We start from the raw sequence: 24,089 nt of genomic DNA, 5'->3' as shown, positions 1-24,089 counted from the left end.
ACATGCAATGTAGAACTGACCCAGTCTAGTAGGAACATAGGAGCAGCAGTAGGCCATTCAGCCCATCGAACAAGAGCAAGAGGGTAACCAGGGAAAGGGTTGGCCCACTCAAGGACAGAGATGGGAATCTATGTGTGGAGCCAGAGGAAATGGGCGAAGTGCTAAATGAGTACTTTGCATCAGTATTCACCAAAGAGAAGGACTTGGTGGGTGATGAGCCTAGGGAAGGGAGTGCAGATAGTCTCAGTCATCTCATTATCAAAAAGGAGGAGGTGTTGGGTGTCTTGCAAAGCATTAAGGTAGATAAGTCCCCAGGGCCTGATGGGATCTACCCCAGAATACTGAGGGAGGCAAGGGAAGAAATTGCTGGGGCCTTGACAGAAATCTTTGCATCCTCATTGGCTACAAGTGGATACTTGTCCCCAGAGGACTGGAGAATAGCCAATGTTGTTCTTTTGTTTAAGAAGGGTGGCAAGGATAATCCAGGAAACTATTAGAGAGGATTATTCAGGACAGGATTTACTTCCATTTGGAAACAAACGAACTTATTAGACAGAGACAGCATGGTTTTGTGAAGGGGAGGTCGTGTCTTACTAATTTGATTGAGTTTTTTGAGGAAGTGACGAAAATGATTGATGAAGGAAGGGCAGTGGATGTTATCTATATGGACTTCAGTAAAGCCTTTGACAAGGTCCCGCATGGCAGACTGGTACAAAAGGTGAAGTCACATGGGATCAGAGGTGAGCTGGCAAGATGGATACAGAACTGGCTCGGTCATAGAAGACAGAGGGGAGCAGTGGAAGGGTGTTTTTCTGAATGGAGGGATGTGACTAGTGGTGCTCCGCAGGGATCAGTGCTGGGACCTTTGCTGTTTGTAGTATATATAAATGATTTGGAGGAAAATGTAGCTGGTCTGATTAGTAAGTTTGCGGACGACACAAAGGTTGGTGGAGTTGCGGATAGTGATGAGGATTGTCAGAGGATACAGCAGGATATATATCGGTTGGAGACTTGGGTGAAGAAATGGCAGATGGAGTTTCATCCGGACAAATGTGAGGTAATGCATTTTGGAAGGATTAATGCAGATGGGAGGTATACAGTAAATGGCAGAACCCTTAGGAGTATTGACAGACAGAGAGATCTGGGCGTACAGGTCCACAGGTCACTGAAAGTGGCAACGCAGGTGGATAAGGTAGTCAAGAAGGCATATGGCATGCTTGCCTTCATCGGTCGGGGCATAGAGTAAAAAATTGGCAAGTCATGTTGCAGCTGTACAGAACCTTAGTTAGGCCACACTTAGAATATTGTGTGCAATTCTGGTCGCCACACTACCAGAAGGACGTGGAGGCTTTGGAGAGGGTACAGAAGAGGTTTACCAGGATGTTGCCTGGTCTGGAGGGCATTAGCTATGAGGAGAGGTTGGAAAAACTCGGATTGTTTTCACTGGAACGACGGAGGTGGAGGGGCGACATGATAGAGGTTTACAAAGTTATGAGCGGCATGGACAGAGTGGATAGTCAGAAGCTTTTTCCTAGGGTGGAAGAGTCAGTTACTAGGGGACATAGGTTTAAGGTGCGAGGGGCAAAGTTTAGAGGGGATGCGCGAGGCAAGTTTTTTTACACGGAGGGTGGTGAGTGCCTGGAACTTGCTGCCAGGGGAGGTGGTGGAAGCAGATACGAAAGCGATGTTTAAGAGACATCTTGACAAATACATGAATAGGAAGGGAAGAGGGATATGGGCCCTGGAAGTGCAGAAGGTGTTAGTTTAGGCAGGCATCAAGATCGGCGCAGGCTTGGAGGGCCGAATGACCTGTTCCTATGCTGTACTGTTCTTTGAACCTGCCCCGCCAGTCAATATGATCATGGTTGATCATCCACTTCAATAACTTTTTCCTACACTATCCTCATATTCCTTTATGTCATTTGTATTTAGAAATCTGTCAATCTCTGCTTTAAACATACTCAATGACTGAGCTTCCACAGCCCTCTGGAGTAGAGAATTCCAAAGATTCACAACCCTTTGAGTAAAGAAATTTCTTCTCATCTCTGTCCGAAGTGGGTTCCCCCTTATTTTGAAATTGTGTCCCCTGGTTCCAGACTCCCCAACCAGGGCAAACGTCTTTAGTTGCGACTACCTCTTGAGAGACTAACCCTTAAAATCCACTCACTTACCAAACTCCCTTCTTCACACGCAGTACCAGGAATTTATCAGCAACCGCCAATCTACAGAAACTTCGCCCTGAAAGTAGTTAGTCTCTAGACTCCAGGATGGGATGAGAATGGGGGGGGGGGGGGGGAACCAACACAGCGGCGTTACAGAGACAGGCCAGGGTCTACAGAACCCGACTCCATCGCGAGTCGCTTCATCAGGAGCTTTTTTTTTGAAAGAAAGTTGTTGAAATAGGCAAGACGAGTTATTAATAGTGTTGTGATCTGAACGGGCGATGGAAGTGGATTCAGTTGTAACTTTCAAAAGGGAATTGGATAAATAGTTGAAAAGGAAAAAAATGTCGGGAAATGGTTAAAGAACAGGGGGAGTGGGATTAATTGGATAGCTCGACCAAAGAGCAAGCACAGGAACAATGGGCCGAATGGCCTCCTGTTCTGTGAAATTCTATATCGGGAGGGAAATCAATGAACCTTTTTTATGGGCTGAGAAAACCCTTTCTGAGAGGCAGGATTATCATTCCCAAACCCAGTGAGGGTGTCTAACTCCGGGACAGACTCAGGCTTTGAGGGGTCGGGGGGGGAACAAAGAAATAGAGGCCACTTCCTCTCCGGACCATAATATCTAAGGTGCTGTTGTTCACTCAGCCGCACCTTCCGCCCTGCAGATTCGTCTTCCGGTGACCGCGGTGGCGTCCTGGCGTGGCGCATGGCGGGATGCTGGAGGAAGCCTGGCCCAGAGCATAGTGGGATACTGGAGGAAGCCCGGCCCAGAGCATAGTGGGATACTGGAGGAGTCCCGGCACATTGCATGGCGGGATAGTGGAGGAGTCCCGCCGTAGTGCATGGTGGGATAATGGAAGATGGCGACCTCGCTAGGAGCGAACACGTACAACCGGCAGAACTGGGAGGACGCGGTGAGGAGCGGGAGGCGGCGGGTGGGAGGACGCGGTGAGGCGGCGGGGCCCGGGAAGGGAGGCTCCTGGTTATGGGTGGCCGGTGTCCAACTCTCTCAGGCGGGTCCACGGTGGCTGCGACCGGTCCTGGTCCCGGATAGAATCCCAGGATGGTCACAGCAAGGAGGAGACCCTTCGGCCCATCGTCTCCGTGCCGGCTCCCTGCAAGAGCAATTGACCTGGAGCACTACCCCGCCTTTTCCATGCAGATAGTTATCCAATTCTCTTTTGAAAGGCAGTGCCTCCACCGCATTCTCAGGCAGGGCATTCCCGATCCTAACCACTCGCTGCATAAGAAAGGGTTTTCTTGTTGCTTCTGGTTCCTTTTGCCAGTCACCTTAAATCTGTGCCCTCTTGTTCTGGATCCTTCCACCAATGGGAACAGTTTCTCTCTATCTACTCTGGCCAGATCCCCCATGATTTTGAACACCTCTATCAAATCCCCTCATAATCTTCTCTAAGAAGAACGACCCCAACTTCTCCAGCCTATCCACGTAACTGAAGTCCTTCATCCCTGGGACCATTCTCCTAAATCTATTCTGCACCCTCGCAAAAGCCTTCACATCCTTCCTAAAGTGTGGTGCCCAGAATTGGGCAAAATACTCCAGTTGAGGCTGAATTAGTGTGTTTTATAAAGATTCAAAAGAACAACTTCCTTGTTTTTGTGTTCTTTGTGTAAAGCCCAGGATCCCGTATGCTTTATTAGCATTTAAACCGCTTTCTCAACCTACCTTGAGACCTTCAATGATTTGTTCACATAAACTCCTAGGTGTCTCTGTTACTGCACCCTCTTTAGAATTGTACCCTTTGTTTTATATTGCCTACCCTCATTCTTGCTACCAAAATGTATCATGTTACTCTTGTCTGCTGCTGGCCTGCACATTCCACCAGTCTGTTTATGACCTCTTTTTTTGTCTGTCACTATCCAGTTCACAGTACTTCCACGTTTTGTGCCACCTGCAAATTTTGAATCCTGGGTCTGATCCTGATCCAGGTTCTGGCGGAATTATCGTTCACAGTCAGGACATTAATTTAATTCCTGGCACCAGTGGAGATAAAGAGCATTGACCTCGGCCTAGAAATCTGGTCATTAGCCTGGGTGGGGAAGATGTGGGGTGGTGGAGGGGAGGTTCAGCCTGTCCCTTTAGTTGCCTCTCGATCTGCCTTAACGGGCCAGAAAAGAAACTTCTGGCTCTTAATCATTCGGTACAGCTCTGTCGCTGTGATGAACTGGGGTTCAGTACTGGTAGGTACAGGTGTGTCAGTGTATAACACTGGGGTACGGTCATGGGGAGTACAGGTCTGTCATTGTATAACACTGGGGTACAATACTGGTGGGGACAAGTCTGTCGCTGAATAGCACTGGGGTACAATACTGGTGGGGACAAGTCTGTTGCTGAATAACACTGGGGTACGGTCATGGTGGGTACAGGCCTGTCATTGTATAACACTGGGGTGCAGTACTGGTGGGTACTGGTCTATCACTGTTTAACGGGTACAGTATTGATAGTTACAGGTTTGCCACTATGACACTCATACAGTCCTGGTGGGTACAGGCCTGTCATTGTAACACAGATTCATTAATAGTGGGGACAGGTCTGTTGCTGTGTAACACTGAGTTACAGTCCTGCCCCGTACAGGTATGTCACTGTATAAAACTGGGGTACAATACTGGTGGGTACAGGTCCGCTGCTGTATAATACTGGGGTACAGGTCTGTCACTGTACAACACTGGGGTGCATTCTTGGTCTATCACTACAACACGGGTACAGTACTGATGGGTGCAGGTCTCTCACTGTATAAAGCTGTTCTACAGTACTGATGTGTACAGATCTATCATTGTATAACCCTGTGGTTCAGTACAGGTCTGTCGTTGTATAACACTGGGGTGCAGTTTGGTGGGCACAGTTCTGTTGCTTTTTAACACTGGGGTGCAGTAGTGGTGGGTACAGGTCTGTCACTGTATAATACTGGGGTGCAGTACTGGTGGGTACAGGTCTGTCACTGTATAATACTGGGGTGCAGTACTGGTGGGTGCAGTTCTATCTCTACAACACGGGTGCAGTGCTGATGAGTACAGATCTGTTGCAGTATAAAACTTGTACAGTACTGGTGGGTACGGATCTATCATTATGTAACATGGGTACAGTACAGGTAGGTCCAGGTCTGTCACTGTGTTACACTGGGGTAAAGTACTGGTGGGTACAGGTCTGTCACTTTATAACACGGGTACAATGCTGGTGGGCACTGGTCTATCACTATAACATGGGTACAGGACCGATGGGTACAAGTCTGTCATTGTATAATATTGGGGTGCAATACTGGTGGATTCAGGTCTGTCATTGTATAAAACTGTTGCACAGTACTGGTGGGTACTGCTTTATTATTGTATAACATTGGAGTACAGTGCAGGTAGGTACACGTCTGTCACTGTGTTACACTGGGGTAAAGTACTGGTGGGGACAGGTCTGTCACTTTATAACATGGTACAATACCGGTGGGTACTGGTCTGTCACTGTATAGCACGAGTCCAGTACTGATGGGTACAGGTCTGTCACTGTGACATGGATACAATATTGGATACAGGTCAGTCGCTGTATAACACTAGGGTACAGTCCTGGTGGGAACAGGTCTGTCACTTTATAACACTGGGGTTCAGTACTGGTTTATCACTGTATAACAGGAGTACAGTACTGATGGTTACAGCTCTGTCACGATGACACAGGTACAGTACTGATGGGTACAGGTCTGTCATTATATAATACTGGGGTACAATACTGGTGGGTGCAGGTCTGTCACTTTATAAAAAGGGGGTACAAAACTTGTGGATACAGGTCTGCCACTGTATAACACTGGGATACAGTTGTTGTGGGTACAGGTCTGTCATTGCATAACACTGGGGTACAGTACTGGTGGATACAGGTCTGTAACTTTATAACACTGGGGTACAGTACTGATGAGTACAGTTCTGTCACTGTGTAACACGGGTGCAGTACTGATGGGTACAGGTCTGTTCTTCTATAATACTGGGGTGCGGTACTGGCGCGTGTAGGTCTGCTATAATATTGGGGTACAGTACTAGTGGGTACAGTTCTATCACAGTATAAAATTGTGCGGTACAGGTCTGTTATTTTACAATTCTGGGGTACAGTACTGGCGGGTACTGGTCTGTCATTGTGTAATAGGGTACAATACTGATGAGTACAGGTCTGTCGCTGTATAACACGGGGGTACAGTCCTGGTAGGTACAGGTCTGTCACTTTATAACATGGGTACAATACTGGTGGGTGCTGGTCTATCACTGTATAGCACGAGTACAGTATTGATGGGTACAGGTCTGTCATTCTATAACACTGGGGTACAGTCCTGGTAGTTATCACTGTACAACACTGGGGTACAGTATTGGTTAGTACAGATCTGTCATTGTATAACAGTGGGGTACAGTATTGGTTAGTACAGAGCTGTCATTGTATAACAGTGGGGTACAGTATTGGTTAGTACAGAGCTGTCATTGTATAACACTGGGGTACAGTCCTGATAGGTATAGTTCTATCACTGTACAGCACTGGGGTACAGTATTAGTTAGTACAGATCTGTTGCTGTGGGGTACAGTGCCTGTCCCTTCTAGCATTTGCCTATTGGCTTCTTTCAGATGCTGGTGGATCTGTTGTGTGATTGCAGCATTTCCCATTTAAATTACTCTCTCTGCTGTTTGTGTTTAAATTTTAATTTAGCGTTCTGTCTGTCCTGTGTTTTGATTTTTATACGGGAGATCTCACTAACCCTTCTGTATTGTGTCATTAGGATTTTCCAATTCTGTGCCAAACATGCCTGGGAGAAAACCCATACATTCGAATGGTGAGTTTTCATTTCTCAGTAGAGTCTGTACCTGTGAATATTTGGGAAGAGGTCTGTTTAGCTGTGTTGCCTTGTTGGTGGATAAATCCTAAACCACAACACCAAGATCCCTGTGAATAAGGCGCGATTTGGGGAAATCAATAGGAGTGGGAAATCAATGGTAGTGTGAAATGAACCTCGAAGCTTCCTCTGTGACCCATTGCAAAAAAGAAGCATCTATCACAACCACAGTACATCCCAAAGTACTGTACAGCCAATGGAGTACTTTTTGAAGTGTTGTAATGTTGGAAACTCAGCAGCCAATTTGCACTCAGCAAGCACCCACAAACATCAATGAAAGAAATGAGCAGGTAACCTGTTTTTAGTGGTGTTGGTGAGGGATAAATATTGGCCCTGGACACTGGGGAGAACTCCCTGCTCTTCGAATACTGCAGTGGGATCTTTCACGTCCACCTGAGAGGACAGATGGAGCCTCTGTTTAACGTCGCATCCGAAGAAGGCACCTCAGGCAGTGCAGCAGTCCCTCAGCAGAATCGTTACAGTGCAGAAGGAGGCCATTCGGCCCATCAGGTCCGCACTGGCTCTCCGAAAGAGCAACTCCCTCAGTCCCATTCCCCTGCCTTCTCCCCATAACCCGGCACATTTTTCCTTTTACACATAACTGTCTAATTCCCTTTTGAATGCTTCTATTGAACCTGCCTCCACCAAACTCTCAGACAGCGCATTCCAGACCTTAACCACTCGCGGCGTGAAAAAGTTTTCCCTCATGTCACCTTTGCTTCTCTTACCAAATACATTACCAATTTCTTGGGTTTAAAGAAGAAAAGTTGAAATTTATTAAACTTAAACTCTAATTCGGTTGACACCTACGGATACACGATGCACCCATGCTAGCATGCATACGCGATACGCATATGCAAATAGAGGACAGAAAAGAGCAGAACAAAAATAAAGTGGAAAAGTTTGAGGCAATATCTGAAGAGTTGTTACAGTGTGGACTTACAGCAGTGGCGGCGGAGTTTGTGCTCAAGTCTTTGGGGTCTGGGCTTGAAACCAATACCTTCTGACTCCGAGGCAAGAGCGATTGCTACCCTCTGAGTCACTGCTGATGCTTGGAATCTAAGGCAATCCTAAATTAATGGGATATTTTATAACCTAGCTTAGTTAAGTGATGTGTGTGTTTATATGTAAATATCCTAACTTTAATGCAATTTGTTATACATGAAGTATAGAGCAAGAAAAGGTCATTTTGTCCAGTGTCCTATGTTTGTTTATTCTCTCATTGGCCCCACTCTCACCCAGTTTTGACCTCCTACTTCAGCTAACGCTCAGTTCCTTGCTGTCCCAGCCATGGGAAAATAAGTTAATAGCACTGTTTTAATTATTTTTTTTCTAACCTCCACCATCCCCAGTTCACCTTCTCAACAGATGTTGATCGAGCTTCTTGTTTAGAGTTGTCCTTTGAACACATGAAATAGGAGCAGAAGTAGACCATATGGCCCATCAAACCTGCTCCGCCATTCAATACGATCATGGCTGATCTTGGGCTTCAATTCCACTTTCCTGCCACCTCCCCATATCCCTTATTTCCCTGCGAGACCAAAAATCTATCTATCCCAGCCTTAAATGTATTCAATGATGGAGCATCCACAACCCTCGGGTAGAGAATTCCAAAGATTCACAACCCTTTGAGTGAAGTAGTTTCTCCTCATCTCAGTCCTGAATGATTGGCCCCTTATCCTGAGACTGTGTCCCCGTGTTCTAGATTCCCCGACCAGCGGAAACAATCTCTCAGCTTCTACCCTTTCAAGCCCTTTCAGAATCTTGTATGTCTCAATTATATCACCTCTCATTCTTCTAAACTCCAGAGAATATAGGCCCAATTTACTCAGCCTCTCATCATAGGACAACCTCCTCATCCCAGAGACCAGTTTAATAAATCTTTGCCGCACTGCCTCCAGTGCAAGTATATCCTTTCTTAAATGTGGAGACCAAAACTGCACACAGTATTCCAGGTGCACTCACCAAAGCCCTGTACAATTTTAGTAAGACTTCTTTATTCCTGTACTCCAATCCCCTTGCAATAAAGGCCAACATGCCATTTGCCTTCCTAATAGCCTGCTGCACCTGCATGTTAACTTTGTGTGTTCCTTGTATGAGTACCCACAAGCCTCTATGAATATCAACACTTGCCAGTTTCACATTTTTAAAAAAATATTCTACTTTTCTATTTTTACGACCAAAGTGAATGACTTCACACTTCCCTACATTATGCTCCATTTGCCATTTTGTTGCCCACTCACTTAACCTGTCTATATCTCTTTGCAGCCTCTCTGTGTCCTCCCCACAGCTTACCTTTCTACTGGACTTTGTATCATCAGAAAACTTAGATACATTACTCTCTGTCTCTTCATCCAAGTCATTAATATAGATTGTAAATAGCTGAGGCCCCAGCGCTGATCTTTGTGGCATCCCACTATTCACTGCCTGCCAACTTGAAAATGCCTAATTTATGCCCACTCTCTGCTTCCTGTCTGTTAACCAATCCTCTATCCATGTTAATATATCACCCGCAGTACCATGAGCCCCTATCTTTGCTCCTGAATCGGTTTCGTTGTGAGGGAGTCTTAAAGGGGGAGGAGATGAATGTTGGAAGTCTGAAATAAAATCAGGCAGCACACAGCAGGTCAGACAGAATATGCAAAGCTATCTGTTAACATCGAACTGCCTCTCCTGTTTATACAACCGGAGTGATTGTTCGGATTTACCAGCATTTCCTCCTCTTTATCCTGGAGTGTACTCTCCCTGCCCCCATCGCATTAAACACATTAATCCAGGCTAATGCATCCACTGCCAGTACTGCAGTGTCGGAGGTGTCATCTTTCTGATGAGACATTAAACCAAGCCCTTATTTGCCCTCTCAGATGGAATTAAAAGATCCCGGTACTATTTTGAGGAAAAGTAGAGTCACTACTTTGAGGGGAGGTGGTGACGTAGCTGTAATGTCACTGGACTAGTAACTCAGAATGCCCAGGCTCTGGGGACACGGGTTCGAATCCCACCACAGCAGATGGTGAAATTTAATTTCAGTGAATAAATCTGGAATTTAAAAATAAAAGCCAGTCTAATGGTGACCATGAAACTATTGTCGATTGTTGTAAAAAAGAAACCCATCTGGTTCACTAATGTCCTTTAGGGAAGGAAATCTACTTTCCTTACCTGGTCTGGCCAGAGGCACAGCAATGTGGTTGACTCTTAAATGCCATCTAAAATGGCCTAGCAAGAGTGGGCAATTAGGGATGGGCAACAAATGCTGGCTCTGCCAGCAACGCCCACATTCCATCAAAGAAACAAACTCTTCCCTGTGGCCTGGGCCAATATTTATCCCTCAACCAACATCACTAAAATGGATTATCTGGCCATTATCACATTACTGTTTACGGGAGTTTGCTGTGTGCAAATTGGCTGCCCTGTTTCCTACATTACAACTGTGACCACACTTAAAAAAAAAGTACTTCATTGGCTGTAAAGCACTTTGGGACATCTTGGGGGTCTGAAAGGAGCTTTATAAGTGCAAAAGTAAAATACTGCAGATGCTGAATACCTGAAATAAAAGCAGAAAATTTTGCAAATACTCAACAGGCCTGGCAGCATCTATAGAAAGTGAAACAGAGTTTTCGTTTCAGCTCAGTGACCCATCATCAGACTGGGTAAAGTTAGAAATTTAATAAGTTTTAAGTAAGTCAAATGGAGGATGGTGGACAAAGAGCAAAAGGGTGGAAAGCGGGAGACATTAAATGACAAAAGAGTTGGTGGGGGAGAGCCAAAGGGAGTGGTAATGGGATAAGTAAAGAAACAAGATGTGCCCAGAGGAGGCGTGAATGGCAGAATAATGGGCTGCTGTCGTCTGAAAGCAAAAACAAGAGAAAAATACGATTAAAGCTGGAACGTGCAGAGAATAGGAATCAAAATGGGGGCAGAGATTCTGAAATTGTTGAACTCTGTGTTCAGTCCAGAAGGCTATAAACTGCCTAATCAAAAGATGCGGTGCTGTTCCTTAAGCTTGCGTTGAGCTTCATTGGAACACTGCAGTAGGCCAAGGACAGAGATGAGAGCAAGGTGGAAAATTAAAATAACAGGCCACCGGAGGCTCAAAGTCACGCTTGCAGACTGACCATATCTAAGAGCAGTTTGTTCGTTTTTAAAAATGCTTCAATTTCCTCCCCTTTTTTTCCTGAAGATGTTTGTTCCCAGTGGGATACAGCAATAAAACACCCATGAAAAACCATCCTTGTCTTGGTTTCTGAGGCCAGAAAGTGACAACTATTTGAACTTGGTGGGCATCACAGTTGACCCTAATTGCATCTTCACCTGGAGTCTACATATGTGCTGTCCAGGCGTCATGGATTGTGTGCAAAACTGGGACTTCTGGCTTGTCTTCTCCTTCCCTGTCTCCCTCCCTAATTCGAGGACATTGGTTCGGTTGTAATTCCCCTGCACTGCTTTTCCTGGCAGAAGGAAACTCCCACAGCGCAGACCAGGGTATAAACTCGGAGCTGCTTTTTCCTTTTTAAGGTGCTGAAGGAGATCCTCGCTCTTTGTGTTTTGTAGGCTAATTGTCAACATCCTGCGATGGCCGTTAATTGCCTTTAATGTCTTGTTTCTTTTTATGATTTCAGACAAAAGAAAAATATGGGAAGGAGTGCAAGGTGTGTATGTGTCTGTGATTTGAAGGTATGGTCTGTTACACTCACGTTCACCCTGGGCTATTTGAATAGGATTGCAGCCAATGTCACATACCAGGGCCTAGGAGTTTCACTGGGGAAAGGACAGACAGCATGAGGCTAATTGAATAGTGCCTTCAAAGAGTCAGCACAGGCTCAAGGGGCTGAATAGCCACCTCCTGTGCTATATCATTCTCAGTTGAATGGTCAATGATGAGCTGTCATCCTAAAGCAAAGACTCTGAATGTTCCTAATCCAGTATAATAATGTTTTAAATTGTTTTCCAGTGTGATAATTTCACTAAGGTCATGCATTTCTTGGGTTTAAACTAGCAATATTGATCCAGCAAAAATAGAGGCCATAAAATGTTATGCTGGTGTTTTGCTCCTAGTCTAATCCCACTCTCCTGCTCATTCCCCATCACCTTTCATCTCCCTTTGTCTAATCCCACTCTCCTCACATCACCTTAAATATCCCACCCACTCTAATCCCATTCCCCTGCACGCTCCCCGTATCCTTGAATATCCCACCCAGTTTAATCTCATTCCCCTGCTCGCTATCCATACTCTTTAATATTCATGCTCATTGGTGAACTTGTTCTAATCTGAAACTATTTATGGTCTCTGCTTCTGCAACAGTTTTCCTTATTCTAATTGCCCACCTGTGTAATGAATCTTTTCTAATCTCTCTTCAATTTCAAATATGCAAACCTGTTGCTGCATTCTGCACCATTCAAATATGGTATCTACTTCTTGTGACAACATTGTAGCGTACAGTCTGCCCCTGGTTCAATGTCCTTTTCCTTTGAGTTAAAACATTTTAATTATCAGGTTGTTGGAGTTAAACAACTTTGAAATCAGAGTTTAACAAACTTCTGCATCAATATGTTGTGTGCACTTCCGGCCACTGACTGATGCTGTGCAGGAATGGAACGGCAGTACCAACTGGTGGTTGGAGTTGGATATAGCGAATTTCAGTATATATTGTATGTTGGTATATAAGTGTAGTGCAAATCCACAAGGTGGCAGGAATAAGCCAGGCAGTCCCAGCTGGAGCGTTTTATAGGATTTTTTGTTACCTTACCAACAAGTCATGCTGCCCTGACTTTGATCAGCTAACTCAACCATTCCCATAACATCACCTGACTCCACCCTTGGCTCAGCTTATCTACTGAAACCCTCATCTGTCCTTTGTTACTTTTAGCCTTGACTATTCAATCCTTTCCTGACTGACTTCTCATATTCCATCCTAACTCAACTGGAGCTCATCTTAAAACTCTGCTGCTTGTATCCTGATTTGCATCAAGTCCCATTTACCTCATTGCCGACCTACATTGGCTCCTGGTCTGGCAACACCTCAATTTTAAAATTCTCATCTTTGTTTTCAAGTTCCTCCATGGCCTCGTGCCTCTCCCTATCTCTGTGACATCTTCCAGCCCCATAACCTCTGAGATCTCTGTGCTATTCCAGTTCTGGCATCTTGCTCATCCCTGATTTTAATCACTCCACCATTGGCAGCCGTGCCTTCAGCTACCTAGGATGCCAGCTCTGGAATTCCCTTCCTAAACCTCTCCGCCTCTCTCTCCTCCTTTAAGACGCTCCTTAAAACCTACCTCTTTGACCAAGCTTTTATTCATTTGACCTGATATCCTCCTTATGAAAGTCTGTGTCAAATTGTGTGATAACGCTCCTATGAAGTGCCTTGCGAAGTTTTACCATATTAAAGGCGCTATATAAATGTAAGTGTACATAAATATAAATGTAAGGTGGGGCTAAAGCGTGGCGAGTCGAGGAGACTTAGCAGTTGGCAGGAAAAAAGACAGAAGTGCAAGGAGAGAGCCAACTGTGTAACAGTGCCTGTGGAAGAGTCTAGAATTGGCCTTTATAGCCACTCCAGGCGCTGCTCCACTGACCACCTCTAGGCGCTTACCCATTGTCTCTCGAGACAAGGAGGCCAAAGAAAAAAAAATGTTAGTAGTTATCGCTATAGGAACTTCCAGCTGAATGACGAGGACTTCTGTGATTATTCTGTTGTACCATACAAGCATGCCTTTACCAGATCTTAGCTACAGAAATTAAAGTCTTCATTAAAGATACTAACAGCATTGCCATTACTCTGGGTTATAATGGACAGTCTTTCCTTTACCATTAGCTTCATATATTAAAGTTCCGTTTGTCACCCATGACCCTATATTAATCTATTGCCCTTGAAAAACTAGTCAAAAATGCCATCCTTAAAATCTTTTCCAAAAAGTAAATCTGCAAAGTTTTATAATGCTCATTCAGTCAAAGTATTAGCTGTGGGTCAGTGGGTAGCACACTTGCCTCTGAGTCAGAAGGTTGTGAGTTCAAGCTCGTTGAGACTTGAGCACAAAACTCTAAGCTGCACTGTTGGAGGTGCCGTCCTTCGGGTGCGATTTTAAACCAATCCCCTGTCTGTTCTCTCAGGTGGATGTAAAAGATCCCATGGCACTATTTCAAAGAATAGCAGGGGAGTTATCCCTGAGAATATTTATATCTCAATCAACATCACAAAAACAGATTATCTAGTCATCAACAAGCTGCTGTTTGTGGGAGCTTCCTGTTGCATTTCCTAGATCACAACAGTGACTACACTTCAGAAGTACTTCATTGGCTGTAAAACGCTTTGGGGTATCCTGAGCTTGTGAAAGGCACTATAGAATTGCTGTCAGTCACAGCAACTTTGTCCCTCCCGATCATTCTGTGGCGATCCCTGTTGGAACTTCATGCCTGCTTTGTAATCATCGCAGGTGGCCTCCCGTCATTACTGTCTTGTATCCTTTTTGTGATAGTGTGGCCAGGGCATCATATAGAGAATGCTAGGGATCATTGCACGTTGTGTGGGTCTTTACCTGTGCTGTAAATGCTAAGCTTCTGCGATGAGTTGAATTCATGTTTCTCCCCTTGCCCTGCACCACCTCCAGATCTGCTCCCGGCCTTTCACCGTCTTCCGCTGGTGTCCTGGCGCTAGAATGCGTTTTAAGAAAACCGAAGTCTGCCAGACGTGTAGCAAGCTGAAGAACGTGTGCCAGACTTGCCTTCTGGACCTTGAATATGGTGAGTGTCCATGAATTCAGCCAGGGTGGGGTGGGGGGGGGGGGGGTGGGGGGAAGATCTCACTGATGGCTTTTATAGTGAAGCCCCTCACAGTTGAATAGTCTGCTGCCAGACTTTTATTAGGTGAGGGTATTGAGGGATATAGAAAAATGGAGGGTAAGTGGAATTGAGGTACCAATCAGCCGTGCTCTAATTGAAATAAAAGCAAAATACTGCGGATGCTGGAAATCTGAAATAAAAAAACAAGAAATGCTGGAAATACTCAGCAGGTCTGGTAGCATCTGTGGAGAGAGAAGCAGGGTTAACATTTCAGGTCAGTAACCCTTCTTCAGAACTGAGACGGAGAAACTGGGAGAATGGAATGGAGTCCTTACAGGAGGCAGGGTGTGAAGAAGTGTAGTCGAGGTAGCTGTGGGAGTCGGTGGGCTTATAATGGATATTAGTACATTTACTCCCTCCACCACCGACGCACAGTGGCAGCAGTGTGTACCATCTACAAGATGCACTGCAGCAATGCACCAAGGCTCCTTAGACAGCACCTTCCAAACCCGCGACCTCTACCAACTAGAGTACAAAGTGAGAGGGGAAAAGTTTAGGGAGGATATGCGTGGAAAGTTCTTTACGCAGAGGATGGTGGGTGCCTGGAACGTGTTGCCAGCGGAGGTGGTAGACGCGGGCACAATAGCGTCTTTTAAGATGTATCTAGACAGATACATGAATGGGCAGGAAGCAAAGAGACACAGACCCTTAGAAAATAGGCGACAGGTTTAGATAGAGGATCTGGATCGGCGCAGGCTTGGAGGGCCGAAGGGCCTGTTCCTGTGCTGTAATTTTCTTTGTTCTTTGTTAGAAGGATAGGGGCAGCAAATACATGGGAACACCACCACCTGCAAGTTCCCCTCCAATTTACACACCATCCTGACTTGGAACTGTATCGCCGTTCCTTCACTGTCGCTGGGTCAAAATCCTGGAACTCCCTTCCTAACAGCACTGTGGGTATACCTACCCCAAATGGACTGCAGCGGTTCAAGAAGGCAGCTCACCACCACCTTCTCAAGGGCAATTAGGGATGGGCAATAAATGCTGGCCTGGCCAGCGTCGCCCACATCCCATGAATGAATAATAAAAAAAAAGTAGAAAGCCTATCCCCAGAGATGGAGATAGAGAAGTTAGGGAAGGGAGGTGTCAGAGATGGACCATGTAAAGGCGAGAGAAGGGTGGAAATTAGAAGCAAAGTTGATAAAGTTTTCCAGTTAGGGGCAGGAGCAGGAAATGGCACCGATACAGTCATCAATGTACTGGAAAAAGAATTGGGGGAGGGGGCCTGAGTAGGTACTGGAACAAGGAATGCTCAACATATCCCACAAAAAGACAGGCATAACTAGGACCCATGCGGGTACCCAGAGCAACACCTTTTACTTGAAGGAAGTGAGTGGAGTTGAAGGAGAAATTGTTCAATATGAGAACGAGTTCAGCCAGGTGGAGGAGGGTGGTGGTGGATGGGGACTGGTTGGGCCTCTGTTCACGTGTTCTGTGTTCTCTGTTCTGTGCTCTAACTGAATGCAGGGAACAGACTCAAAGTGCTGAATGGCTTCCTCCTGTTCCTAACAGTCACTGAAGTCTGGAAGAGTAACCATTTGTAGCGTCCCATCACTTTAAAAATGTCCTCTATAGCTAAAACGGTTGTTCCTATGACTACCACTGTAGTTGTGGCATTTAGGAGGTAAAAAAAGCCTGAAATGTGCTGAATTGGTTTTACTTTGATCATATTTACTATGCATAGCACCCTGAATATGCAAACAAAAGCCAATTTTCGGCTGTTCAATACATGATCTGACTTTCACAAATAATAAGTTCAGGGAATGTGTTAGTTTCTTTACTTCTTAAAAGGTGCGAGAAATTCATTCAACTATTTTTGATAATTTAAGGTATGTATTATAAAAGAAAGAGCTGTTACCCTTCTGAATGGGACACCATTTAATTCAGTGCTTAATATTTTTTATATTCATACTCGGGATGTGGGCGTCACTGGTAAGGTGGCATTTATTACCCATCCCACTAGTTGCCCTGACTGAGAGTCTTGCACAGCCACTTCTGAGGACAGTTAAGAGTCACCCCTGTCCCTGTGGGATTGGAATCACTTAGAGGCCCAGACCAGGAAAGGATACCAGATTTCCTTCAGCAAAAAGACATCGGTGAACCAGTTGGGTTTTCAATGACAATGCAACAACGTGATGGTCACTTTTGCTGATACCAGCTTTTTAAAAACTGAATTCTGAAAATCTGACTGGTTTAGTTGAGCTTTAATCATTTTTGAAAATCTGTTTTTAATCAGGTTGATAATCAGTTTTATAAAAATAAAGTGAAACCAGAAAAATGTGTGACCTGTTGGCTAATCTCAGCTGGGGCAGATGCAGAGGGCCCCACAATTGACCTCACGACGGGAGTAACGGGCCAGCGTCCCTACTTCCGATTTGCTATTCAGTGAAGCCGGGGCGGATGTGACCAACTGTGATACCCCTTGTGGTCGAATTGCCTGGCAGTGCTTACGCTCTGACCGCGTCTTGGGCAATATATTGGGTATGGGGGGAGAGTCGGTGGGGGTGGGGGGGGGGTTCTCCCATAGCCCATCAAATTGACCATAGCTGAGAGAAAATTGAGAAGTTTAAGTGGGTGAAAACTAAGAAGGAATGCAGCCCTCACCAATTATGCTGCCCTCGCACATCCAGGAGAGCTGCATTATTGGGAAAATGGCGCTGAGCATTTGTCATCACGAGTCAACTGCAAAGGCGCTTGAACCATGTTGAATGTGTTAACTATTTCAGACATTCAGACAGCTGCTTGCACCTTGCACCCATCACCAAATCCTGACCTTCCTGTAGAACACCTGCCACTCCCATTAGCCCCTTCTCGTTGGCTTGCTGGACTGGCCTCGGTCCAGCTCCCTGTTAAGGTTGACGGCGATCTGAGCACCTCTTAAACGGATCCAGGTCTTTAATCTCTAACCCCAAGTGGCTGAGGAAGAGCTGACAGTGAGATTTCAAAGTTCTCGGTCATTATTTTAAAATCCGTCCATGATCTACTTCCCGTTTTGATCATCGCATTAAGGAACGGGAATTGGAGAGGAGGAGGGTGAGCATCTCCTCAGTGCTTTTTAAAAGTTGAGATGATTTTAAAATAATCCATTACATAAAGATGCACCTATAATGTATAGTGGGCAAATCGCTAGTTCAGCCATGATCTCATTGAATGGTTATCTAATGAGGAAAGGTTAGACAGGTTGGGACTGTATCCATTGGAGTTTAGAAGAATGAGAGGTGATCTTATTGAAACAGCATGGATGCTGAGAGGATGTTTGCCCTTGTGGGAGAGACTAGAACCGGGGACACAGTTTAAAAGTAAAGGGTCTCCCATTTAAGACCGAGATGAGGAGAATCTTTTCCTCTGAGGGTCATTAGGATGTGGAGGGAGGGTCATTGAATATTTTTAAGGCTGAGTTATGTAGATTCTTGATTGACAAGGGAGTCAAAGGGTATGGGGGTAGACAGGAAAGTAGAGTTGCGGCCACAATCAGATCAGCCATGATCTCATCAAATAGCGGACTCGGCTCAAGGGGCTGAATGGGGCCTACTCCTCCTAATTCATATGTTTGAATGGAGGAATAGGCTCGAGGGGCTGAATGGCCTACTCCTGTTCTTAAGTGACATTGGCATGAGTGCCCATTATTACATCATGGTGACTGTATATATTTACAAGCAGATTCAATCTATAGAGCAGTCTTAGAGTAAAGTTGGTGAGATTCTTTCCTGCGGGGGCTTTTAGTATGCTTGATTAATTTCTTGAATTATACCATCCGTTTCGCAATTACTGTGCACCCTAAACGTTGGTGTGACAGCAGCAGCCTGCTCCCTCAGTTGCTCTGGAGTGAATTTGCTTGCTTGCCCTTTAGGCGGTGATGACACTGGTTAAAGACTGTCTCATTTCCTTCCTGTGCTGTGTTAGGTTTGCCTATCCAGGTTCGCGATGCAGGGATATCACTCAAGGATGAGATGCCTAAGTCTGACGTCAATAAGGAGTATTACACACAGAACATGGAGAGAGAGGTGATTGTTGTCTATTAACCCCTTGCACATCTTCGAAAGGTTTTTGAAGTTAAAGGTTTTTTCTTATTCATTCAGCGGATGTGGACTTGGCTGACAATATTGCCCATCCCTAATTGCCCTTGAGAAGGTGGTGGTGAGTTGCCTTCTTGAACCGCTGCAGTCCTTTTGGTGAAGGTACTCCCACGGTGACTTTTTTGTAGTGGGTTAGTACAACTGAGTGGCTTGCTGGGCCATTTCAGAGGGTAGTTAAGAATCAACCACATTGTTGCGTGTCTGGAGACCATATAAGGGTGACTGATTTCCTTCCCTAAAGGATATTAGTGAACCAGGTGGGTTTGTAGTTTCATGGTCACCATTACTAGTCGTCATCGTCGTCTTCTTCTTTGGCCTCCTTATCTCGAGAGACAATGGGTAAGCGCCTGGAGGTGGTCAGTGGTGTGTGGAGCAGCGCCTGGAGTGGCTATAAAGGCCAATTCTAGAGTGACAGGCTCTTCCACAGGTGCTGCAGAAAAATTTGTTTGTCGGGGCTGTTACACAGTTGGCTCTCCCCTTGCACTTCTGTCTTTTTTCCTGCCAACTGCTAAGTCTCTTCGACTCGCCACATTTTAGCCCCGCCTTTATGGCTGCCCGCCAGCTCTGGCGAACGCTGGCAACTGGCTCCCACGACTTGTGATCAATGTGACAGGACTTCATGTCGCGTTTGCAGACGTCTTTAAAGCGGAGACATGGACGGCCGGTGGGTCTGATACCAGTGGCGAGCTCGCTGTACAATGTGTCTTTGGGGATCCTGCCATCTTCCATGCGGCTCACATGGCCAAGCCATCTCAAGCGCCGCTGACTCAGTAGCGTGTATAAGCTGGGGATATTGGCCGCCTCGAGGACTTCTGTGTTGGAGATACGGTCCTGCCACCTGATGCCAAGTAATCTCCGGAGGCAGCGAAGATGGAATGAATTGAGACGTCGCTCTTGGCTGACATACGTTGTCCAGGCCTCGCTGCCATAGAGCAAGGTACTGAGGACACAGGTTTGATACACTCGGACTTTTGTGTTCCGTGTCAGTGTGCCATTTTCCCACACTCTCTTGGCCAGTCTGGACATAGCAGTGGAAGCCTTTCCCATGCGCTTGTTGATTTCTGCATCTAGAGACTGGTTACTGGTGATAGTTGAGCCTAGGTAGGTGAACTCTTGAACCACTTCCAGAGCGTGGTCGCCAATATTGATGGATGGAGCATTTCTGACGTCCTGTCCCATGATGTTCGTTTTCTTGAGGCTGATGGTTAGGCCAAATTCATTGCAGGCAGCCGCAAACCTGTCGATGAGACTCTGCAGACACTCTTCAGTGTGAGATGTTAAAGCAGCATCGTCAGCAAAGAGGAGTTCCCTGATGAGGACTTTCCGTACTTTGGACTTCGCTCTTAGACGGGCAAGGTTGAACAACCTGCCACCTGATCTTGTGTGGAGGAAAATTCCTTCTTAAGACTTGAACGCATGTGAGAGCAGCAGGGAGAAGAAAATCCTAAAAAGTGTGGGTGCGAGAACACAGCCCTGTTTCACGCCACTCAGGATAGGAAAGGGGTCTGATGAGGTGCCGCTATGTTGAATTGTGCCTTTCATATTGTCATGGAATGAGGTGATGATACTTAGTAGCTTTGGTGGACATCCAATCTTTTTTAGTCCAAAACAAAAACAAGAAATGCTGGAATCACTCAGCAGGTCTGGCAGCATCTGTGGAAAGAGAAGCAGAGTTAACGTTTCGGGTCAGTGACCCTTCTTCGGAACTTAGGAACTTTGGAATCTTTTCTAGTAGTCTGAAGAGACCACGTCTACTGACGAGGTCAAAGGCTTTGGTGAGATCAATGAAAGCAACGTAGAGGGGCATCTGTTGTTCGCGGCATTTCTCCTGTATCTGACGAAGGGAGAACAGCATGTCAATGGTCGATCTCTCTGCAGGAAAGCCAACCACATGGAGGAGGGGATTCGACAAGATTCACAAGAGGTTGTGAAAGAGCTTTCAATAAAGGCCAATCCATTCCTTCTGTGGGACAATGGAATGAAACTAGACCCATTACTCCCTGTGTTTGTTCAATGATTAAATTGGGAAGTTAATCTTTCATTATCTACATAGAATCTTACAGCACAGGAGGAGGACATTCAGCCCATCGTGTCTGTGCTGACTTTTGAAAGAGTTATCCAATTAGTCCCACTCCCCCTGCTCTATCCCCGTAGTCCTTCAGCTTTTTCCAAGTATTTATTCAATTCCTTTTTGAAAGTTATTTTTAAATCTGCTTCCACTGCCCTTTCAGGCAGCACATTCCAGATCATCACAATTTGCTGCATAGGAACATTTCTCCTCATCTCCCTTCTCTCGTTCTTTTGCCAATGACCTTAAATCTATGTCCTCTGGTTACCAACCCTCCTGCCAGTGAGCTTAGTTAATTTTAATGTAAACTTAGAGCTTGGCCCGTTAGGGGTGATGTCAGGAAGCACGTCTTTACCCAAAGGGTAGTGGAAATCAGGAACACTCTCCCAAAAAGCTGTGAAGGTTGGGGAGTCAATTTAAAGTTTCACAATTGAGATTGATAATTCTATTCGGTAAGGGTATGAAGGATTGTGGAACCAAGAACGCGAGAAATAGGAGCAGGAGTAGACCATGTGGCCCATCGAGCCTGCTCCGCCGTTCAAAATGATCATGGCTGATCTTCGGATTCGAGTCCACTTTTCCGCCTGCTCGCCATATCTCTTGATTCCCTAAGAGACCAAAAACCTGTCTATCCCAGCCTTAAATGTATTCAACGATGGAGCATCCACAACCCACTACGGTAGAGAATTCCAAAGGTTCACAACCCTTTGAGTGAAGAAATTTCTCCTCTCAGTCCTAACTGATCAGCCCCTTATCCTGAGACTGTGCCCGTGTTCTAGATTCCCTGACCAGCGGAAACAATGTCTCAGTGTCTACCCTATCCAGCTCTTTTAGAATCTTGTATGGTTCAATGAGATCGCCTCTCATTCTTCTAAATTCCAGAGAATATAGGCCCAATTTACTTAGTCTCTCATCATAGGACAACCCCCTCATCCCGGGGACCAATCTAGTGAACTTTGCTGCACTGTCTCCAATGCAAGTATTTACAAGTAGATGGTTAGATTACAGATTAGCCATAAAGTAATTGAACACAAGAAAGGGCTCGCGGGGCTGAATAGCCTCCTCCTGTTCTTGTGGACTCTACTAGTGCAGCTTTGGGGTTGGTTGTTGGGCTGACGTTTCTGCTGTCTGTGCAGATCCAGAACTCGGATGGGACGAGAGCGGTGGGTGCTCTGGGCAAGGCCACCAGCTCCAGTGACATGCTGCTGAAGTTGGCCAGGACGACCCCTTACTACAAACGCAATCGGCCACACATCTGTTCCTTCTGGGTCAAAGGAGAGTGCAAGAGAGGAGAGGAGTGCCCTTACAGGTAAGGAAGGGGAGGTCTCTGGAGAATAAGTTTTCACCTCTGAGTCAGAAGGTCATGGGTTCAAGTCCCACCCCAGAGACATTCACAAAAATCAAGGCTGACACTGGTAGTGAAGTACTGGGGGTTGAGGGGGTGGGGGCTGCACTGTCACAGGGCCATCTCTTTGATGAGACGTTAAACCAAGGCCCCGGCTGCCCCCTCAGGTCAAGATCCCATAGTACTATTTCAAAAAGAGCAGAGTAGTTCTCCCTCGTGACCTGGCCAATATTTATTCCTCAACCAACATCACTGAAACAGATTATCTGATCATTTATCACATTGCTGTTTACAGGAGCTTGCTATGTGCAAATTGGCTGCCTCATTTCCTACATTTAAAAAAAAAACTGACCATACTTGAACAATACTTCATTGGTTGTAAGGCACTTTGGGGCATCCTGAGAAGTTGTGAAAGGCGCTATAGAAATGCAAATATTTTCTGAATCTTGTCGAATCCCCTCCTCCATGTGGTTGGCAGTTGTTCCTGACCCCGCAGATACCCGTTACCTCATAATAAACCAAAGAAATAGGAGCAGAAGTACACCAGTCAGCCCCTCAAGCCTGCTTCGCCATTCGTTGAGATCACGGCGGACCTACTTCAACTCCGCTTTCCTGCCCAATTCCCGTATTCCTTAATTCCCTTAGTGTCCAAAAATCTTATCTATCTCAGTCTTGAATATACTCAATGACTGAGCAAATACAGCTCCCTGGGGTAGAGAATTCCAAAGACTCTCAACCCTCTGAGTGAAGAAATTTCTCTTCATTTCAGTCCTAAATGGCCGACTCCTTATCCTGATACTGCAACCCCCTAGTTCTAGTCTCTCCAGCCATCTACCCTGTCAAGCTTTCTAGGAATTTTATAGGTTTCAATGAGATCACCTCTCATTCTTTTAAACTCCAGAGAGTATATTCCCATTCCAATCCATCCCTCCTCATTGGGCAAACCTCACATTCCATAATCATCATTTGCACCAATCATTTGCATTGATTGAAAACATGAAACCGATTTGATTGATTTCTCCAGGCATGAGAAGCCGACTGACCCAGATGATCCTTTAGCTGATCAGAACATCAAGGACCGTTACTATGGCATTAACGATCCAGTGGCTGACAAACTGCTGAAGCGGGCAGCGACCATGCCACGGTTGGACCCGCCAGAGGACAAGTCAATCACGACCCTCTACGTGGGAGGTCTTGGGGAGCAGATCTCCGAGACGGAGCTACGGTAAACTCTCAGGGCGTGCTTCGAGCGGGAATTGGACATTACTCACGTCTTGTAGTGATACTGGCCGAGTGCTGGAGTATACTGTTTCTTTAAACTCTCGCTTTGGTTTACCTTCACTTCCTTCCCATAGCCCTTCTGCATACGACCCAGCCTTTTACATCCTCTCAGGGGCCTCAGTCTCTCACTTTTCTGCCATGGCTCAGTAGGTAACACTCATCTGTGAGTCAAAAGTCTGCGGGTTCAAACCCCACTCAATAGACTTGAACACACAGTCCAGCATGACATTCCGGGACAGTGCTGAGGGAGTGCTACATTGTCAGAGAGGTTAAACCAAGGCCCCATTTGCCCATTCAGATGAATGTGAAAGGTCCCTTGGTATAATCCAAGAGCAGGGAGTTCTCCCTGGTCTGTCTTGGCCACCATTTATCCCTCAAACAACATCGCAGAAAATAAGAGTACAAAGAACAAAGAAAATTACAGCACAGGAACAGGCCCT

At 45.8% G+C, this 24,089-nt stretch overlaps 1 protein-coding gene across 4 annotated transcripts in view; it reads left to right on the top strand.

Annotated features, from left to right (window-relative positions):
- The first annotated feature begins 2,960 nt into the window (after positions 1-2,960).
- rbm22 (RNA binding motif protein 22) overlaps positions 2,961-24,089 on the top strand; it is a 29,097-nt gene continuing 7,968 nt past the window's right edge. Inside the window, exons 1-7 of one of the 4 annotated variants that reach the window (XM_068044060.1) lie at positions 2,961-3,082; positions 6,926-6,979; positions 11,659-11,688; positions 14,648-14,780; positions 18,783-18,883; positions 22,160-22,332; positions 23,393-23,593. In XM_068044060.1, the coding sequence (XP_067900161.1) occupies positions 3,029-3,082; positions 6,926-6,979; positions 11,659-11,688; positions 14,648-14,780; positions 18,783-18,883; positions 22,160-22,332; positions 23,393-23,593 (746 nt within the window). In that variant the 5' untranslated portion in view covers positions 2,961-3,028. Of the gene's footprint in view, positions 3,083-4,277; positions 4,368-6,925; positions 6,980-11,658; positions 11,714-14,647; positions 14,781-18,782; positions 18,884-22,159; positions 22,333-23,392; positions 23,594-24,089 lie in introns of those variants that run through there. The other 3 variants (XM_068044061.1, XM_068044059.1, XM_068044062.1) reach the window with 3 other exon arrangements.

This window comes from Heterodontus francisci, chromosome 12, assembly GCF_036365525.1.
Source record: "Heterodontus francisci isolate sHetFra1 chromosome 12, sHetFra1.hap1, whole genome shotgun sequence".
NCBI classification, from domain to species: Eukaryota; Metazoa; Chordata; class Chondrichthyes; order Heterodontiformes; family Heterodontidae; genus Heterodontus; species Heterodontus francisci.
The sequence above is the reverse complement of the archived record's forward strand: the minus strand, read 5'-3'. Positions and strand labels throughout refer to the sequence as shown.